This window comes from Prionailurus bengalensis, chromosome B4 (genome assembly GCF_016509475.1).
Source record: "Prionailurus bengalensis isolate Pbe53 chromosome B4, Fcat_Pben_1.1_paternal_pri, whole genome shotgun sequence".
NCBI classification, from domain to species: Eukaryota; Metazoa; Chordata; class Mammalia; order Carnivora; family Felidae; genus Prionailurus; species Prionailurus bengalensis.
The window spans coordinates 91,483,706-91,505,350 of NC_057358.1; the positions used below are offsets into that span (position 1 = coordinate 91,483,706).

Genomic DNA, 21,645 nt, shown 5'->3' on the forward strand with positions numbered 1-21,645 from the left:
TTCAAGCCCCGTGTCGGATGTAGAGATTACTTAAAATAAATAAACCTTACAAAATAAAGAAGAAATTGGAACCACTCCTGAAATACATCAAAAGATGAAAGTAGAAAACTTCCCTAAACCCTTACACACAGCAGAAAGAAGAGCCAAGTAGTTCTGTGGGGAACTTGAGAATCTATGGAGTCCAAGTACATTTTGCACATGATTACAGAATTAAAGAAGGCGAGAGCCTTTGCCAAAGGGCAAGAGCTAGCAAACTGTTCCATTTTAAATCCTTCATTATGGAACCCTGACTTAGATGATGGCGCTATAATATCACTCATGATCTCTTCACTAGGTTAGGAAGTGAACACAGACCCTACTTGGGGACTATACTTGTGTTCCTTTTCCTGAACTATCTATTTCTTTCTTGTCTTTGGAGACCAGCTAGATCCTAACACTTCTGTTTCTTATGGAAATGTGAGCTGTAGATGCAGTGCTCAGGAATCTGTGAAGATGTCTCTGGGCACACATGACATATTAAGAGACCAAAGAAAAAACAGGTAAAAGGGTTCCTGGATTCCGATGCCTCACTCCCTTAGTCTGAGTGGCTTTACCATAATTCATATCAATAAAAATGCCTGAATGATTAAACACTAGTAGATAATTAATTCCCTGTCTCACTTTCTTCCTGTTATTCAGAACGCTCTTAGGTGCTTGATGTTAAATATTTGATGTTCTGGGATTTTCTCGATTTTTTTTTCTCAGTAATGCACCCAGGCCTAAAATGATTATATTTCAAATCATAAGATTTCACTTTTATTTTTAAACATTCTCTGTGAGACATTTAGTTTTGAAAGAATACGAACTGAGTCTTACATGTCAATTTCAGAATTTTAGGTTTAGAATATACAAAGACATATTTCATTATTTTTTCTGTTGCTTTCAAAGCTTTCATCCATACTTAAAATATATGTTTCTTTTTTTTTAATATTTACTGTTGCAGACATTGGCTATAACGACTGTCAATCTTCTGTGGGCACATAATCAGATCTGTGAAGTCAATCGGGTTTAATCCCAGGTTTACCACAATATTATCTGTGTGATCTTGGGCAGTTAATGTAGTGATGTCTCTTGAAGACAATTCATTTATGAAAAATAAGGATAACAGTGTATGTCACAGGATTGGTATGATAATTAGAATTGATAAAACAGGTAAAGTACTTTGCATATTGCTTGGCAGAAATGAACCACGCAAATTGTTAGTTCTCTCCTTCTCTACTTCCTGGGATAAACCCAGGACATGCTGATTTCATCTGTGCTGCTTAATTAACTTCCTAGCTGATGTGAAGGATTACTTTCTTTACCTAGCCACAGAAAGATAAAAACTCTTACGTCAAAAAATTAAGTTATTATGTATGTGTCCCCAGAACTGTGAGTGTTTGCCTAATGTAAGATGCAGTGACGTTGTCATTAAGACAAAGTTTTTTTTTTTTTTTTAATTTTTTTTTTTCAACGTTTATTTATTTTTGGGACAGAGAGAGACAGAGCATGAACGGGGGAGGGGCAGAGAGAGAGGGAGACACAGAATCGGAAACAGGCTCCAGGCTCTGAGCCATCAGCCCAGAGCCCGTCGCGGGGCTGGAACTCACGGACCGCGAGATCGTGACCTGGCTGAAGTCGGACGCTTAACCGACTGCGCCACCCAGGCGCCCCAAGACAAAGTTTTAACAGAAAGAGAAACGAGGGGCAGGATGGAAGAGGTGGATAGTATTCTAGTATATCATTAGGTAGATTTCCTTTCTTTTTAAAAAAAATTTTAACATTTATTTGTTTTTGAGACACAGAGAGAGTGCGAGTAGGGGAGGGGCAGAGAGAGAGGGAGACACAGAATCTGAAGGAGCCTCCCCGCTCCGCACTGATAGGCTGATAGCAATGAGCCCGATGTGGGGCTCGAACCCACGAATCATGAGATCATGGCCTGAGCTGAAGTCAGATGCTTAACTGACTGAGCCACCCAGACACCCCTCATTAGTTAGATTTCCATGTACCTTTCCACTTACTTAGCTTTAAGTGCTGTAAATGATTTCAATATTACTCTGTCTGCAATTTCAGATGATCTACCCCGCTATGAATTTAGTTTTATAATCTATAACTAATGAATCCTTATCTCGGACAATGCACTCAAGAAACACCTACACATGGAGCCTCTGAACTGTACAATTATGAAAATTAATTTTCATTTTTTCCACAGATGGGATATTTCATAAATCTGCCAAATAGCATCTTCAGCTCGACTGACCACACTAAAACCTACCTTATGCCCCCAAATGCCCTTCTGAGTGGAAGAATTCTGCTAGCAAGGCTGCCAAACTTCTATTGCAATTCTGTTTGTATAGGAAGGCTCCAGTGAAGCAGATTCTGCACGGTAAATGTACCACTCAGCACAAAACTATCTTTTTTCTAAGTTTATTTTTATTTATTTGGGGGGGGGTGTGGGGGAGGGGCAGAGAGAGAGGGAGACAGAATCCCAAGCGGGCTTTGAGCTGCCAACGTAGAGCCTGACGCGGGGCTCGAACTCACTCAGGAACCATGAGCTCATGGGTGAGCCAAAACCAAGAGTGGGATGCTTAACCAACTGAGCCACCTAGGTGCCCCTCCACAAAATTATCTTTTAAAGAACTCAGCAGAGGCATTCAAGTTATAGAAGTAATCTCTGAGAAGTAAGAGGTCCCAGAGGAGCCCAAAGCATGTCTTCAGCGTGAGACATCGCAGATAGAGTCTGTAGCAAAATTTCAAAGAGGTGTTATGAAGAGGCAACCAACATTATGAATGGAAGTGCATAGGGCAAAAAGCCAGTGAGATTTTACATGTGTGCTGCTAAAATACTGCTTGAATATTTCACCCAGTTCTTGTGAATTAATGACAACCATTCCTCCCTCCCCTCGGGGGGAGAGAAAGAGTATGTGTGTAGCTTAGTAGTTGTTGGTTTTTTTTTTTTTTTAACCTTTTGATAGCCACAAACTTAAATATGCCAGGATGAAAGTCTCTAATGAACCCAACATGTCAGGTCTCAAAATCTAGCTTGTTCAAGTATATGATGTTTATCTGGAATCACACTTAGGAGTGTCTAAGAGAATTTTCTCTTTTACCAGTGACCATAAGGTTGGTGAAAGGTATGGAATACACCAGAGGTTGGACAACGAGTATGGATGATACAATAGACTTACACTCCCATTAATAGCAACCGTTATAATTAAGGAGAGACCGAGGATCCTCAAATGACCTCAAATGCAGAAAACCAAGTTTTCAACCAGCTAAGACACCGTAGCAGGTCAACTCTCAGAAGCTATGGCATTAGGAACTTTGATCATGAAGACTCATATTCGCTACTCTGTTCAAACAAGCGTCTTCTGAAATTGGAGGGCTGGTCACAGGGTGATAACTGGTCACTTTGTACTCTGATCCCGGTACTTCTCAATCTTCAAAGAACTGGAGAGAAATAATTTGTTGTTTGTACACCAGTACATCTAATTCGAGAAGGGTCTGGTATAGTCCCTAACAGAGAGTACTGTTAGATTCTGGCACTATGGTGTTCTGGAATCACTGAAAATAGCTAATGAAAATTTGGGCAAGAAATCAACTGTGGGCATGGGCTATGAGTCACCCCAAATCCTGCCAAGTGGTCTCCGGGATTTAGGCACCCTGATGCTTTTGTCTGTTACCTGGAGGAAATGCTTCTTTAAGGGAAGGGAAGGAAAGGGAGGATGGTGGTGAGGGAAGGGGAGGGCAGGGAGGTGAAGGGGAGGGGGGAAATGAGGGGGACAAAAGGGGCAGGGGAGGAGATGAGAGGGAAGAGAAGAACGAATAAGAATATCAGAATAGGAATATGAATTGGTTACTTAGGACTTTATTGCATCTTTTCCTACTACCTTTGGAGTTCTTCAGAAATGAGTAAACATTTATTCTCAATTTAGTGCAATACAGGAGAGGTACTGTCCTTAAGCTGTTTGCGTTTCAGTCTTTCAACAAATATTTAATGTGTACTTTTTTTGTGCTTCACACATACATTGGTAAAAAATACATACTGTTCCTGTCCCAGCCCTGTTGGTGCTTACAGCATTGTGGAGACAGCAGGTTGGCTCACCAACAAATTAGCATTATAGTGGTGATAATTATCATGAACCCTTCGGTCAGGGTTCCCTGGGTAAGTAAAATGGGGGGACCTATTTTAAACAAGGTGTCAGGAAAGTTCTCTCTGAAGAAGTGACACTGAGGCTGAGACATTAAAGGACATGTACCAAATAGCTGGGTAAAGGATGGGTTTGTTCATGTGCAAGGGCTGGAGAATCACTTCTGAAGCAGTGGGAACAGAACTTGCAAAGTCTCTGAGGGTGGGAGACTGGTATGGGGGGAGGGGCAAAAAAAAAAAAAAGCCCAGGGTTTCAAAGAGAAGAGAGCTTCTGGGAGACCATGGAAAGTGGAGATGGGGGAAGGCTCTGGAACAGAGCATGCAGGGATTCAGAGGCACAGCACAGAACTGAACTTGATTGGAATTTAGTGGGGCAACATTGAGGAAGGATGATGCGATGTCATGGGTTCCTCTCTGGGGCTTCTGTGGGAGCACAGATTTGAATGGGAGTGGGGGGTAAAGAGAAGACCGGCAAGCCGGGAGGTGACTGGGAGAGAGAGGGCTGCATCTGTGAGTGAGAGGCAAGGACAGGTGCATGGAAGGCTAACGTGGACCGAGCCGGTGACCGCAGGAAGTGGCAGCTTAGTGTAAGCAGGGTGAGGGAAGATGAAGGATGACCCAGAGCTCTGGTTTGAGAGCTGCTCAGAGGGAGGCATCACCACCTGAGATGGGGAAGATGGGAGAACAGACCAAGGGGAAGGTTCAAGTTCAGTTCTCAACATTTAGCTTTAGGAAGTATCCTATAAATGTTGCATTAAGACTGCTCCAGTGGTTAAATTGCTGGAAGCAAAGGTTCTGGAATCAGATATAACAGTTTGAATTCTGGCTCTGTTATATTCTACCCAGGCAAGTTGTTTTATTTTCTCTGTTTCCTGAAATGGGAATATGCACACACCTACCTCTGAAGGTGAGGTCACAGGGAGATAATGTTTATAAAATGCCTTTGCACAGAATAGGCACTTTGTAAATGGCAGTTACTACTACTATAGTTTGCTAATAGCAACATATTATGTTAGCAAAAAGGCTGAATTTTCACTTTGACATTTATAAACTGTGTCATCAAGGCAAATAACGTACCTTAGATTTCTAATTTTTAGAACAGTTGAAATCCTCCCTTTCCTACCTCATTAGGTATATAAAAACAATAATGATAACTCCAACATCATTGATTTAGCCTTGACCCCAGAGTTGCCATTGAGAGATGGAACAGGGTTGCCACTGGTGTGGAACCTGGGATGAAGGATCTTTTTTTCTACCACAGGGAAGAGAAGATTAGGAATATTCAGTGGGTGGCTCCAGGAACTCTGTAAAAAATGGCACCGTGAAGAGAGCAGTGATTTGGGGGAAGACCTTATTTAAGGTCTGTCTCACATGTGTTCCCTGAGAAGGAACAGAAAGTTGCCCAAGATATGCAAATATGAACTACAAAGTTCTTACCGAATATTCTAGAAATGTAACCTTCAACAGTAAACATTACCTGTGTGATGGTCATGAAGCATATGTTTTGATCTGTTCACTTAAAGTACAAATGTATTCACAAGTTTAATGTGAACTGACCTGTTGTAGAAATCATGTAGATCCTTGTACTATGGATCAGAAAGTGTCAGCCTCCCAAGGTCCACATAATTCTTTCAGGCTCTCTCAAAACACAAGAGGATGTGTGGTCTATAGAGGTAATGTACGGATAAGGTAGGATAGTGATTGTGAAGTGTCCCGTAGACTAAAAGTGTTCTAAATACATGAGAAGTTATTTTGAATATTATTAAATTTAGGGTAAAGACAGGCTTATTTTGAATTAATCCTTGCTTATTTGTTCATTCATTTGCCCAGTCAACCAAGAGATAGTATCTTCCATGTATAGGGCACAGCAGAGGATACATATGGGTATGAAATAGCGCCTGTCCTCGGGGAGTTTCTAATCTCATAGAGGAGCATGGTCACACACAGAGAAAACCACACTACTATACTCGGGGGTAAAGACTATAAAGAGGTGTCTAAAAAAGCCACCACAGGAGTTAAGACGACAGAGGGATTGCTACCAGTTGGATTTGCTAGGTCTAACTTCAAGAAATAGAAGTCAAGTTGACAGGCTGTAATACGAGAGTGAGAAAACTCACATAGCAACAATAATAATAATGACAATAATAAAAGCAGATTTTTAAGTTTCTATGTGTGCCAGGAATATGCCAAGTGCTTTAAATGTATTAACAACTTTAACCACCACGAACCATAGGCAGGAGCTGCTGTGATGAATTCCCATTTTACAGCTGGGGAAACTGAGACTTAGAAAGGTCACATACCTAGTAAGTTGCAGAGCCAGGAATCCAACCTGGGTCCTGTTAATCACTAAGTCACTACGCTGTACAGGTAGGATGAAAGCCGTGAGGAAACACACAAACATGGTAAAACCTCATTCACAAATCATTAGATGTCCAGTGTGGCTGAATGAAGCCCAGGGTTTTCCAGGGATATAACAAAAAACAAACCTAGAAAGGTAGGTTAGGAAAAGCTTGGGTACAGCCTGAGTGTCAGACTAAAGACTTTGGACTTGATTTTATAGCTAACGGGTGGGCAGAGGTCCAAATAAAGACGGTGGTAGTTGTCGGAATAGATGGTAACATTGTGAGAGAGTATGTTCAGAGACAGAAAAAGTAAAGAAGTCGAGGGAAGAATTACGGAATGGCTCTTTGCATTTTACTTGTTATAAAATAAAATAATTCTGCAGGAGGTGGTGTGGTCCGTTTAGCAGTCATTTGCTGTTTCTTGTGAATGACTCCATTAAATGCTACAGGGATTCTGAGCGAGATTAATGCCGTGTAGTACTGCCCTCATAGAGATCGGGCGAAAACCTGCTGGCTTTTCCATTTCTTATTTTACTCTCAATACAATACCTTCAGGGGATGAGAACCAGATGCTACAGAGGGAGGATGCTGGGTGTTGGTGTATTCTCAAGGATGTCCGTATGAAAAGTTTGAGGTCAGTCTGCTTCTGAGAATTCACAGTAGAAAAATGTCCATTTATCTTAAAGTAAACCAGAGGATCCTTACAAAACGGCTCTGACCTCCTGAATTCATGGAGACAGATTCAGGGCAGTTTCTACCATTATAATTGTGGATCATATGGAAAATCCAAGAGGCAGGGGAATACAGTGGGTGCTATCATATAGAGTAAAGGCACCCTCATGAGTGATAAGACAGTGGGTCTGGGAGCCACATTCAGTATCACAGCTGCAGAAACAAGTAGAAATATAGTTTGTTCCCTTGGTATTATGACTGTTGGGAGTCAACCTGATCCTTTACTACCTATTACTATATCATAAACAATGCTAAAAATACTAATTTTACTGTATACAGGAACTGAAGTGGATGCTGTTGAACAAGGATCACTAAAATATGGAGAAAAGAGTTAGAAGAGTTTCATGCCTCACAGGGAGCTTGTGGTCTTCTGTTTCTTTGGAAGGTATAGCCTGCAGTTATACATAATGGTTGATGGGAGATACAAAGATATAAAGAACAATGATTTTTCCCCAGTAAAAGATATTTTGGTATCCTACTTTACTTTTCTTAGTTACTTACTTTACTTTTCCTTGCCCAATTGACAGCAAGGAATTATAGAATTAGTATCCAACCACCGAGAAAAGTAATCTTGATTAGCACTTGGGTAGTACTCTAAAAAAATGTCCAAGAACTGACCTTGTGATCGATAAAAGTGCTTTCCTGTTACCCTTCTTAAAAGGAAATGCAATTCTGGTCTACCTAATACATGTATGTGACCTTACTGAAACTTACCATGCAAAGAGGTTTCCTCTGACAGAGTTTAGGCAGTTTTTCATTTGTCTAAAATATACTACAATTAAAGGACCAATTTTCCCCTTAAGGGACATGTTTAATTTTAGAAGCATAATATTCAATCTGAAATGAGGGAATTTTAACCCATTTTCCATTAATTTGTTAATGTCTCAGAATGCCAAGATCAAGATCTTTGCAGATAGTGGCTTCGTAGCAGCAACTTGGCCTTATGCCTATTATGGAAATGCTGGGAAGAAATCTCTGGGAAATGAGATTGCTGGGTTTGTTGTGATTAACAAGGGAAGTGACCAACTTTCCTTTTTATTTTTAAAGTTTCTTTATTTTGCGAGAGAGAGAGAGAATGTGCACATGCATGTGTACACAAGCGAGAGAGGGGCAGAGAGCAAGAGAGAGAGAATCTCTCTCTTAGTTGGGCTCAATCTCACTAACCGTGAGATCATGACCTGAGCTGAAACCAAGAGCTGGAGACTTAATCAACTGAGTCACCCAGGCACTCCCAACTTTCCTTTTTTAGATAGTGGTTTTAACCGTAACCCTTTTAATTCAGTTTGAACTATAGTTAAATATTATTTAAAGCTATCTTTATTTATAGTATTTTGCTTTAGAATTACATCAATGAGAACAGAAGAGGTGATAGCTTTTAAAATCTTTCATGAGGGGCGCGTGGGTGGCTCAGTTGGTTAAGCGCCCAATTTCAGCTCAGGTCATGATCTCGCGGTCTGTGAGCCTGAGCCCCGCGTCGGGCTCTGTGCCGACAGCTCAGAGCCTGGACCCTGCTTCAGATTCTGTGTCTCCCTCTCTCTCTGACCCTCCCCCATTCATGCTGTGACGCTCTCTGTCTCAAAAATAAATAAACGTTAAAAAAAAATTTTAAAAATAAAATCTTGGGGCGCCTGGGTGGTGCAGTCGGTTAAGCGTCCGACTTCAGCCAGGTCACGATCTCGCGGTCCGTGAGTTCGAGCCCCGCGTCGGGCTCTGGGCTGATGGCTCAGAGCCTGGAGCCTGTTTCCGATTCTGTGTCTCCCTCTCTCTCTGCCCCTCCCCCATTCATGCTCTGTCTCTCTCTGTCCCAAAAATAAAAAAAAATAAATAAAATCTTTCATGAGAAGTTATCAAATTCAAAGAGGCAGAATATTAGAGTTGGAAGAACCTCTGGGATGGTGTGGTCTAGTCCCCTCATGCCACAAGTGAGGAACAGTGGTCCCAAAGATTTAAAAGACCCTTCTGATTCTATCACAATGGATATCGCCTAAAATATAGTCAAATGGGCTCTTAACAAAAAGGCAGAGATTAAATTACTACTCTATCTTACTCCTACTCTGATACCTCGCTCATCTCCTCAGTACCTCATATAACAGGAAACTTCTAGAAGGTGTGAATTCCTGAATGATATGCTACGGTATTTTATTTTCTTCCATTAATGTTACTGAGTTAGTTAAAAAGGTTAATGAATACCTCTCACGCTAAAACCAGACTATCCGCATCGCTTTAGAGACCCAGAAACTAACTTACTTGGGATGAGCTTTCAAGATACGTATCTACCCCCCAAGCCCAAGGAGAGAATCAGGGTGTAGTAAGCATGAGGAAGCCGGCCCAGTAGGGAGCAGAATGGGGAACCGTGGTGGCTCAGATGAGAGGGATCGACAGGGGGCTGAGTTAGGCTGAGCATCTCGGCTCCCATCTCTACCAGTCTGCCAAACTCTTCACATCACCCCCAGGAGTCATCAAATACCTGTCTGGGGAAATGCGAGGTTAGACAGACAAGGATGTGGACCACTTAGGACAGAAACTGCTGGTAGGGGCCTTTTTTCTGAGAGCCTGCCCAATCCTGTCTTGGAGCTACGCTGGCTGAACAGAAAGGTCACGCAGTGCAGAGCAAGGATCACAAACCCAAATGCCTGTGGGCAGCAGACTTGCTGCAAGGCGTGGGTGTCAGGGAAACAATTTGGACAAATGGGAGAGAATATCCCTTATCCAAAGAGACAGCCTGAGACTCAGCTTAAGCCCGTGGTTCCATATGGGCAGGCCAACCTAGTGCTGTTAAACTGTTAAGGGCAGTCGGATATTTAGATTTACTTAAAATTTTTTTTTTCAACGTTTATTTATTTTTGGGACAGAGAGAGACAGAGCATGAATGGGGGAGGGGCAGAGAGAGAGGGAGACACAGAATCGGAAACAGGCTCCAGGCTCCGAGCCATCAGCCCAGAGCCCGACGCGGGGCTCGAACTCCCGGACCGCGAGATCGTGACCTGGCTGAAGTCGGACGCTTAACCGACTGCGCCACCCAGGCGCCCCTTAGATTTACTTTAAATGAGAAATTCTTATTTCTAAATGTTCAAAACTAATTCTAACTTTTCCAAATCACGGTGCAGACCAAAGGATACATGCTCCATGCCTTCCAGTTTGCTGCTTCTCCTCGAGAGCGTAAAAAATGTGGATTATCGTATGTGGTTGTAGAAAAAAACAGACAAGCCTCCAGTTATGGTGAGAAGACAATGATACGAAGTGGTGTATTATTCAGACTTATCAGACAGAGAGTCTCTAAAATTGATTCAACTTTGGACTAGTTCGCAGGTCCAGTGGCTAGTATCCCTTGGACCTCTGAGTGGGCAAGGGGTCGTAACAAGAAGGCATTTGCACTCATAGGTACCTGCAGCACTCAGTACATGGTGTAAGTGATCACTGTCTTTTCCATTGAGCTTGGAAACTTCAAGCTCCTTCTTACCACAGCGGTTCAGACAACCACCACCTGTTAATCAGAGATGACATTAAAAAAACCCGGAAAGGGGGCACCTGGGTGGCGCAGTCGGTTAAGCGTCCGACTTCAGCCAGGTCACGACCTCGTGGTCCGTGCGTTCGAGCCCCGCGTCGGGCTCTGGGCTGATGGCTCAGAGCCTGGAGCCTGTTTCCGATTCTGTGTCTCCCTCTCTCTCTGCCCCTCCCCTGTTCATGCTCTGTCTCTCTCTGTCCCAACAATAAATAAACATTGAAAAAAAAAAAATTAAAAAAAAAAAACCCGGAAAATTACTGATTCTTCCCATTCTAGTTGAACTATAGTTTGGGGATACTGTAGCCGTTTATTTGTACAAGAACATTCAGAGACAGGTGATATAATGTAACAGCATAAAACAGAATCTCAAAGGTACTCGTTCATGCAAAACATGTTGAGAATTACTTCAAAGTAGGCATCGATGTTGGTCTAGCCGATCACCTCTCCACAGGTGTTTCGATCTCTAAGTGCTGGCATTTCTCTTCTAATCTGTTCCTGTCTCTCTTTGATTTTGTGGTAGACGGAATCTCTGAAACCATGGTGTCCCTCTCCCATCATGTGCTAATCCCCAGACCCTCTGAATGAGATAATGCATCACTCCCATGACTGTGTTGTATCGTTCGACTCAGGTGACCTTAAAAAGAGAGATTAGGGGCGCCTGGGTGGCGCAGTCGGTTAAGCGTCCGACTTCAGCCAGGTCACGATCTCGCGGTCCGTGAGTTCGAGCCCCGCGTCAGGCTCTGGGCTGATGGCTCAGAGCCTGGAGCCTGTTTCCGATTCTGTGTCTCCCTCTCTCTCTGCCCCTCCCCCGTCCATGCTCTGTCTCTCTCTGTCCCAAAAATAAACGTTCAAAAAAAAAAAAAAGAAAAAAAAATAATAAAAAGAGAGATTATCTGGGTAGGCCTCACGTGATCAAATGAGTCCTTAAAAGTGCAGAACTTTCTCTGACTGTTGGCAGAAGGAGAAGTCAGGGGTTTAAAATGTGAGGGATAGCCAACACTACATTGCTGGCTGTAGATGGAGGAGGCCATGTGAGAAGGAATGTGGGCATCTCTAAGGGCAAGAAACAGTTCCCCGTTGGAAACGGGGACCTCAGATCTGCAGCGTCAAAGAACTGGAGTTGGCCAATAATCTGAGTAAGCTTGGAAGCGGATTCTTTCCCAGAGCCTTTAGATAAAACCTTAGCTCAGGTGACACACTGACTTGGGCCTTGAGAGATGCTAAGCAAAGAATCCAGAAGAGCTCGCCTGGACTTAGGACTTCTAGAACTGTGAGGTGATAAATGGGTGTAGTTTTAAGCCACTGGTTTGTGATATTTTGCTCCCTAGGAAGAGTTAATACTAACATTCTGCTACACAGCAATAGCTAATCCTAATATCGTACTAAACTCCAATGGCAACATCTACCTGAAGATGGAAGACCAAACTAGATGGAATTTTACATCCGCTTCCAGGCTTCTGTTTGTCAAAATCTCAGGACATTCCCACAAAGCAACCAAGCAGTTTATTGGAATGTTATGGATTAGCTGAAATCTACCAATTTTGGCATTTCTTTTCCAGACAGTAGTTAGGGTTAATTTGTAACATATATAAATACAATAGGGCTTGCACATATAATGTACAAAGACCTCATATAAATCTATAATGATACAGTTGCCTAACGGAAAAAAAAAAATGGACCAAAAGACTTGAACAAACGTATTGCAACGGAGAATATCCAGATGACAAATAATGAAAAGGTGCCCAGCATCCTTATTCATCTGGAAATACACACTAAAGCCACCAAAAGCTAACAGTACACACTCTCAGAATGGTTAAAATGAAACAGATCGATGATGCCAAGTGCTGGTGAGGGTGGGAAGGAAGCAAAACAGTCAGCAGGAATGCAAATCGGTACCACCACTTGGAAAAACTGTTTGGCACTATCTACTAAAGCTGAGCATGCATGTAACATATGGCCTGGCGATTCCACTCCTAGGCATAACCTAATAGAAATGCATATATATGTTTACCACAAGACATACACCAGAATGTTCACAGTAGCATTATTTGTAAGAGCCTCAAACTGCAAAATATATGAATTATCATCAATGGGAAAGGCTAAATTGTGATCTATTGGTATAATGGAATGCTATAATAACAAAAAGAATGAATTACTGCTGCAGGTTAACGGTAGGAATGGCTCTCACAAACATACTGTTGGACAAGAGAAGCCCAGTACCAAAGAAACAGGCTACATGGCTCCATTTATAAACAGTTCAAAAATCAGGAAAATACATTTATGGTTTAGTCAGTCAAGATGGGGGTTACACTGTGGAAAGAGATGGGGTAGCGATTGGGTGGAGACATTGGGGTTTTGGCGATAATGGTTCTGTTCTACTTCTTGACCTGGGTGGGGAATATGCCAGTGGTATTTCAATAATGTGTACAAATAAGATTTCAGCACTTTCCTACTTGCATCTTGTACTATAATGTAAAAATGAATTTTATTTTTTTAATTAAAAATTTTTTTTTAATGTTTTTTCTTTATTTTTGAGACAGAGAGAGACAGAGCATGAACGGGGGCGGGGGGTGGGGGCAGAGAGAGAGGGAGACACAGAATCGGAAGCAGACCCCAGGCCCTGAGCTGTCAGCACAGAGCCTGATGTAGGGCTCGAACTCACGGAGTGTGAGATCATGACCTGAGCCGAAGTCGGACACTCAACCGACTGAGCCACCCAGGCGCCCCTAAAAGTGAATTTTAAAACCCCTCTGTTATAATCTAGTAATATAAAATAAAAAATGTACCTTTTCTAATTTAAGGTAACTTTCTCCTCACCCTTTCTTTTGTGTCCATAAACATATGTTAAATGGCTCTAGTTTGAATACATAAAAGAGAACTAGATGACTAGGAACAAGAGTATGCTGCAAAACATCATTTTTTAGATCAAAAGGAGAAGCGTTAAGGAGATCTGCCTTTTATCTTAGAAAAATAATATTCCAAATAAATGGCTGTTGCCATTTGAAAATTAGACTTTTTGTAAGTGGAAAACTTTCTGGTCTTCCATTTATGAAATTTTCTGTGAAGGGGAGGTTATGCTGGTGACCCATAGAGAAGCATGTGTGTCATAAATACTTCTAGGAGCCCTTGAAAAATTCGATGGAAAAAATTTCCAGTACATTGAGATCATCTAGAAGAAACTTATTAGAGAACACAGATAGTGGCCAATTTACTCTTGGTACCTGTGACTCAGAAGTCACTGGTGGAAGGTGTTACATCTTGATCTTGATATTCTGAAAAAATGAAATGCAAAGCATGGCCAAGATACAGTTGTGATGACACCAATAAACCTATACTCTTTAAAAAAATGTTTATTTATTTATTTATTTATTTATTTATTTATGAATGAGAGAAATGGAGAGAGAGATAGAGAGTGGGCAGGGGAGGGGCAAAAAGAGACAGGAAGACAGAATCCCAAGCAGGCTCTGCACTGTCAGCGCAGAGCCCCATGCGGGGTTTGAACTCAAGAACTGTGAGATAATGACCCGAGCTAAAATCAAGAGTCGGATGCTTAAGCAACTGAGCCACCCAGGTGCCACACAAACCTATACTTTTGATTGCAAAGGAGTTAGCCATCTTTTCCGAAGACTCATAACACTCAAATCAATATCTGTTAAAACAATTACTTGAAAATTACTAAGTATTGAATAGAAGTAAGGACCATCCACACATCTGGGCAAAGATAGAATAGGCGTGGGCATTTCAAAGGAAAGGGTGACATTTTTTTCAGCATTCTTGGTTTTGCATGCTGGCTTAGTCCAGATAAATGAAAGGAAATATTTGAAGCTGAGCAGAGAAATAGTTAAGAGAAGAGTCAGAGGATTACAGGAACACAGAAAAACACCGTAGGTAGATGAAGAGGTTTTGTGATTTAAAGATTCATAATGGGCATTGAGGAGGGCACCTGTTGGGATGAGCACTGGGTGCTGTATGGAAACCAATTTGACAATAAATTTCATAATTATAAAAACATAAAGATTCGTGATGTCATTCTGAAATGTAAGATGATATCATGAAGTAACTTCATTTTAAACCTACCACATAAACATTGACGTTTTGCTATATTCTATACGCATCCACTTCATGATGATCAGTCATAAAAACAGCTCATCTATAGGTGACTGCATTGTTCAAGCCACAATTATCATTAAGAACCTCCTGTGTATATCTGGAGACTTCATGTGAGATGCAATAGAAATAAGCAAAAAAGATGACTCAATTACTGTCCCCAAGGAGTCTATGGAACCTAAAGGCACAACAGAAAAACTCACAGATAACTTAGGCAAGACAAAATGTAAATGCCCTCCAGAGTTGCCAAGGGAGCGCCAGTGGGGTTCAAAAGGGAGAGAAAATGAGAGACTGACTGAACCAAATAAGAGTAGGATCAGGGAAGGAGGTGGATTTGATGTGGGCATATATGCATAGAAGGGAGGGAGGGAGGGAGAGAGTATATTTTTGAAAGGTCTATGCATGGGGATAGTAAATATTAGGGATGACAGTGGAAAATTTCACTGTATTTCACAGTTTTTGAGAAACATTTTAGTTGTCTTTCCATCTTTATTTGCAACTACAATAATTTGCTGTTTACATTTGACATCTACTAAGTGACTATGATTACTGTTTCTTGGCGAGAAAGCTTATTTAAATTACACTACAGTGAGCCTTGTTTAATATAACCGACAAGAAATCCATATTAACGGATGGCTTTCCACAGCTCTTTCCATGGAAGAAAGAGGAAAGTTATAAAATAAATAATATTAGAGGATCTTGTAGTTTTTAAAACTCTGGAATAAATTATGAATCAGTACAGATTTAGCATAATCTCTAAACCTCTTGACTCTGTGGCACTGGCCTAAAGATTGATGTTCAGAACAATGCCCTCTATCTTGGGGGACTGTTTCCATGTGCTCTATCAAAGACTCAAGTATCTTTAATTTAATATACATTCTAGGAAACATACTTTAGAAATATTTTCAGCAAAGTTCTAAACAAAATAAGTATTTCAGTGAATTTTAGAAAATAAAACAATCCAGAACACGTTATTACTCAAATATCCTTTCTACCAATGACTTAGTATTGTCACAGAATGAAGATTCAGCTCCTTCTTCATCCAGGGTAATAATGGGTGATGTGAGGTTCATTTTAGGGAAGTGGGGCATGGAAACAGTCAACTTTAATTTCCTGGTATTCAATAATGGGTCAGTTTAGTTATGATAAGCACTTTATATATATTCACTCAGTCTTTCCATCAATCCTTTATAGAAATGCTATTATCATCCCTATTTTAGAGATAGGAAGGTCGAAGCTTGGAGAGGCTCAATAACTCGTCCAAGGTCAACAGGGAACCAAGACTCGATCAAGTTTTTTTGACTTCAAGAGGCACTACATTTTGCTGAAGTCAGAATGTTCGTTAGCATTCTAAATGATTAGTTCATATTTACTATGCACGTATTATGTGCCAAACACTGCATATGTATTAATTCTTTCGCTTCTCACAGCCACTTGTGACTGTGGTGGTATAATTACCACCATTTACAAAGGAAAAATCTGTCCTCCATGCCTCAACACTCTGCCTCGGTTCTCTGTCTCCATCACTCAATTTATTTTGCAGGTTCCTCTTTACCTTCCTGACTTGTGACTTGTCACTTTTGGAGAGCCCCAGAGCTCAGTCCTCTGTCTCACCCCCCTCAGGTGCCTCATGGTTTTATGATCCATCTTTGTGCTGTTGAGTTAAAAATTCACATCACCTGCCCTCACTTCTGCAGTGAAATCCAGGCTTAAATACCCAACTGTACGCAATATGTCACATGTCACTTGAATGGTAGAGAGACATCTCAAACATAGCATATCCCAAACCGAGCTCTTAATTTTCCCCTAAATCTATTCCTCTTACAGTCTTCCTTATCTCAATACATTTTCCTTAAAATTTTAACATAGATTAAATTCAACTTTAATTAATAAAATCTATAGTGTCAACAGCTTTCCTAAATAGACTACTGACTTTGCTGACATTTATATTTTGAGATTTACTGAAAAATACATCTGATTCCAGGGTTGAGATTTATGGTTGGATGTGTACACATGCACACACACACACACACACACATACACATATACTTCCTAAGAAATAATTTGTGTACTTTTAAGGGTATATAAGTAATTAAAATCAATATTTATATCTATGATTACAGATGTATACATACTTCTAAGATATAATGTGTCATAGTTTCAATAGTATATAAATAAATAAAAGTCTTAAATGTAAAGTCAATGCAACAAGTATGTCCTGCTGGGAAATGAAAAGGTGTCCCACGTGGTTATTCATGGAGACAATATACATTAAGCTTAAGATGGGATATCACTTAACATCCATCAGAATAGTTAGCATGAACCAGACTGGGAATACCAAGTGCTGGTGAGGATGTGAAGCAAGGAAAACTCTCAGATTAGAGGGAATATAACTCCTGTGAGTGGGAATGTAATATTTAACATCAAAATATGTTCTCAAAAGGGCATCTATTACTGTCACCAACTCAACACCATCCGCTTTGGGGAAGTGCCATTTCTCTGTTTCATTCTGCTGGGGCTGTTCAACATACACTCTGCCTCTCCTACCAAAGGAGCAAAGAGTGCATTATATCCCCGGACACAGTGATTAGGGTAATGGTCAGCATTTGCTCCAAGCTAAGTCACTGAGAATCTTTTACAGGAGATCCATTCTCATTTCTTTCTCTAGTGTCATAAACTCTCAAGATGATGTAGGCGTGTGGCTGCTGGGGCCATCTTGTCATAACATAAGGAGCGGCTTTCCTAGGCAAGGAGATCGGAGAGACAGAATGCCTATGACATTACTGAACTTATGTTTGAAGCCAGGCTACACCTTGGAATCCAAGCTTTTGTAGGCTAACATATTCCCTCTTGAAGCTTGTCTACATTGGGTTTCTGCTATTTGTACTTGATGCTGTCCTTGTATACGGTTGAGCTATTATTGCTCATCATTTTCCCAGGCTGTGTTGCATAAGAGCTCATTTTATTCCTGTTGAGAAAGAAGAGCTCCAAAAGTTGCAAAAGAAAAAGTATTACAAGAAAAAAGGAAAATGTGTTTTTTGCTATAGAAAGTATCAGTTCATATTTGATGAACAATTCTAATTGAAAGTATCTCATTCTAGGACATCATTTGTACTTCTCTTTCCTCCAATTGTCATTCTCAATTACTTGAGCTTATATGGGGTGCCTGGGTGGCTCCGTCGGTTGGGTGTCTGACTTCAGCTCAGGTCATGATCTCACGACTCGTGAATTCAAGCCCCGCGTCGGGCTCTGTGCTGACAGCTCAGAGAGCCTGCTTTGGATTCTGTGTCTCCCTCTCTCTCTGCTCCTCCCCCGCTCACACTCTGTCTTTGTCTCTCTCAAAAATAAATAAATGTTAAAAAAATAAAAACAATTATTTGAGCTTATGGATACCTAATCCTATCTTAACCCAAATTAGGAAAACAGGAATGGAACAAGCAAGCAAGAAACACAAACAGAGAAAAAGGAGGAAGGCTATAGGGAATACTAGAAAAAAAGCTGAGTAGGACAGTTAGAATAGAGTAGTACTCATAGTGAGAAATGGAGAGCAGAATATCAAAGAAGAATTGGGTGGCTGGAAGGGAAAGGAGGAAGAATGGAAGACAGACAGTGAGGAACAGAGGGAGAGAGAAAAAGTTGAGAAACGGTAAGCAAGTCCCCATTTGACAAATGAGGTTACTAAGGCACAGGGAAATAAGAAACATGGTCCACCTTAATAGCTGGAAATCAGTAGAGTGAGAACAGAACCCAAATCACCTAACTCCAAATCTAACTTAAAACCTCTATAACCGGGGCGCCTGGGTGGCGCAGTCGGTTAAGCGTCCGACTTCAGCCAGGTCACGATCTCGCGGTCCGTGGGTTCGAGCCCCGCGTCAGGCTCTGGGCTGATGGCTCGGAGCCTGGAGCCTGTTTCCGATTCTGTGTCTCCCTCTCTCTCTGCCTCTCCCCCGTTCATGCTCTGTCTCTCTCTGTCCCAAAAATAAATAAACGTTGAAAAAAAATAAAAAAAAAACCTATATAACCAAAGAGAAAGAAAAAGAAAAGAGGGTGGGAGAGAATACAAGAGAAGGGTAGAGGAGGGTGGGAAGTTCATTCATTTTCGAACTTTCCACGTCAAGAGCATACCGTACTGCTTATTCCGCTAAGAACTCCTTAAATCTCACACTTAAAAATTTTTTAGAAACCTCATACCTTTTAAAACATTTCAGGCCAATAGACATATTAATATTTTTAAGCAACACTGTTCTACATGAATCACACAGGGTGGGAAATAAAGGAGAAAGGAGTTTGCAGTTAATAGAGTAAGCCTCTTTTCTCTGCTACATTTCACCAGCACAAAACTTACTGGTAAAATCAGGTCAAATAATCATGTCTGACAATTGTTAAGAAGTGTATATAAGATGATTTAGTTTCAATTTCAAGTTCCAATTCATTATTTCATAATTTTTCTGCCTTCGTCAACATTACACAAAACTGGGCTCTCTCTTCACATTTAAAAGCCAGATGAAGATACCTTCCAAGTTTTACCATAGTTGTAAGGGTAAATTAATAGAATTAATTTCTATTGTAATCATTATTGAAAGAAACAATACTACACCACATTTTGCTAGATATGTCTCCTAAGGCAAGGGAAACAAAGCAAAAATAAACTATTGGGACTATGTCAAAATAGAAAGCATTTGCACAGCAAAAGAAACCATCAACAAAACAAAAAGGTTACCTATCAAATATAAGAGGATTTGCAGATGATATGTCTGTTAAAGGTTTAATATCCCAAATATATAAAGGAAGAACTTCTATAACTCAACACGAAAAAAACAAATAATCCAATTAAAAATGGGCAGAAGAATTAAATAGACATTTTCCTACAGAAGATATTCAAATGGCAAACAGAGACATGAAAAGATTCTGGACACCACTAAACACCAAGGAAATGCAAATCAAAACCACAATGAGGTATCACCTTATACCTTCCAGAATGGCTAAAAAAAAAAAAAAGACAAGAAATGGGGCGCCTGGGTGGCTCAGTCGGTTGAACATCTGACTTTGGCTCAGGTCATGATCTCACAGCTTGTGAGTTCGAGCCCCGTGTCAGGCTCTATGCTGACAGCTCAGAGCCCGGAGCTTGCTTCAGATTCTGTGTCTCCCTCTCTCTCTGCCCCTAACACACTCGCATTCTGTCTCTGTGTCTCTTAAAAATAAATAAATATTTAAAAAAAAAAGACAAAAAATAACAAGTGTTGGTGAGGATGTGGAAGAAAAGGAACCCTCGTGCACTGTTGGTAGGAATGTGAATTGGTGCTTCAGTACGGAGTTTCTTCAAAAAATTAAAAATAGCAAATACCATATGGTCCAATAATTCCACCACTGGGTATTTACCCAAAGAAAACCAAAACGCTGACTCAAAAAGATATATGCACCTTATGTTTATCGCAGCATTATTTATAATAGGTAAGATATGGAAGCAACCCAAGTGTCCACTGATAGATGAATAGATAAGGAAGATGTGATTTATACACATATTATGCAGCCATAGAAAAGGACAAGATAGTGCCATTTTAGACAAAATGGATGGACCTAGAGGGTATTATGCTAAGTGAAATAAATCAGACTGAGAAAGACGAATACCATACGATTTCACTCATATGTGGAGCTGGAAAAAGCCAAATAAGTGAATAAACAAACAAAAAGCAGACTCAGACCTTTAAACACAGGGAACAAACTGATGGCTGCCAGAGGGGAAAAGCGTGGGGGAAAGGGCAAAATGGGTGAAAGGGAGTGGGAGACACAGGTTTCCCGTTACGGAATGAGTAAATCATGGAAATGAAAGGTGCAGCAAAGGGAATACAGTCAAAGGTATCGTAATGGTGTTGCATGGTGACCGATGGTAGTTATACTTGTGGTGAACATGGCAAAACACACACACTTGTCGAACCACTATGTTGTACACCTGAAACAAATGTAACATCGTGGGTCAACTACATTAAAAGAAAAAAAAAAAAGGATACTGTACTCAACTTCTCATTTTAACCACTGATACTATATGGTCCCCTTCCTCTCTTTATTCCTAAATGTTAGGATACGATGATTGGTCATTTCCATGAATTCTGATTCGCTGGCCTCATGCTGTGAAGTTACAAGAAGGAAAGAAATCTCCTATTTTTCTCAGTCTCCGTGTAGTAAAGGAAAAAGTACCAGCCCTTTAGTTAATAATACTCTTCTTGCGATTTGGAGGGGAAAATACTTTGCTGCCAAAGTATAATCCACATAGAACTGACTGCCAGGTGAAACGTTCTGATGGAATGAGACCTTATTATAGAAGCTATTGACACAAGAACTCTAAATCGCTGAAAAGCACCACTCACCTCTTCCTGAACCCAACAGAGTAATGATGGAGTATTGATGAAATTCTGTCTGCCGCAGGAGGACAGAACAGTTCATTCTTAACCCAGAGTGGCTTATCAGGGACGGACAATGACCTGACCCAGAGCTTGGTGAGCACAACCTCAGGACTCCGACATACCCATCACTGAGACGTCATATTCTATCAGCAGCGTTGCTTCTTGTCCACACTGTTTAAGAATGCTCATGGCTTCGGCATGCGTGGTTCCAAGAAGCCGAATTCCATCCACACTGAGCAACCTGTCGCCAGGTTTGATGGTGCCCTCTCTGAAGGGAGAACACAGAAACAGTCTTCATTAATGTAACATAATGGGGGTTAGCATTAAGAGTCGCTCAGCCAAGGGGCACCTGGGTGGCTCAGTCGGTTGAGCGTCCGACTTCGGCTCGGG

At 41.0% G+C, this 21,645-nt stretch overlaps 1 protein-coding gene across 9 annotated transcripts in view; it reads right to left on the minus strand.

Annotated features, from left to right (window-relative positions):
* GRIP1 (glutamate receptor interacting protein 1) overlaps window positions 1-21,645 on the minus strand; it is a 687,726-nt gene that overhangs the window by 118,509 nt on the left and 547,572 nt on the right. For all 9 annotated transcript variants that reach the window (XM_043562978.1, XM_043562973.1, XM_043562977.1 and 6 more), the window contains one exon: window positions 21,378-21,523. In XM_043562978.1, the coding sequence (XP_043418913.1) occupies window positions 21,378-21,523 (146 nt within the window). The remainder of the gene's footprint in view (window positions 1-21,377; window positions 21,524-21,645) is intronic.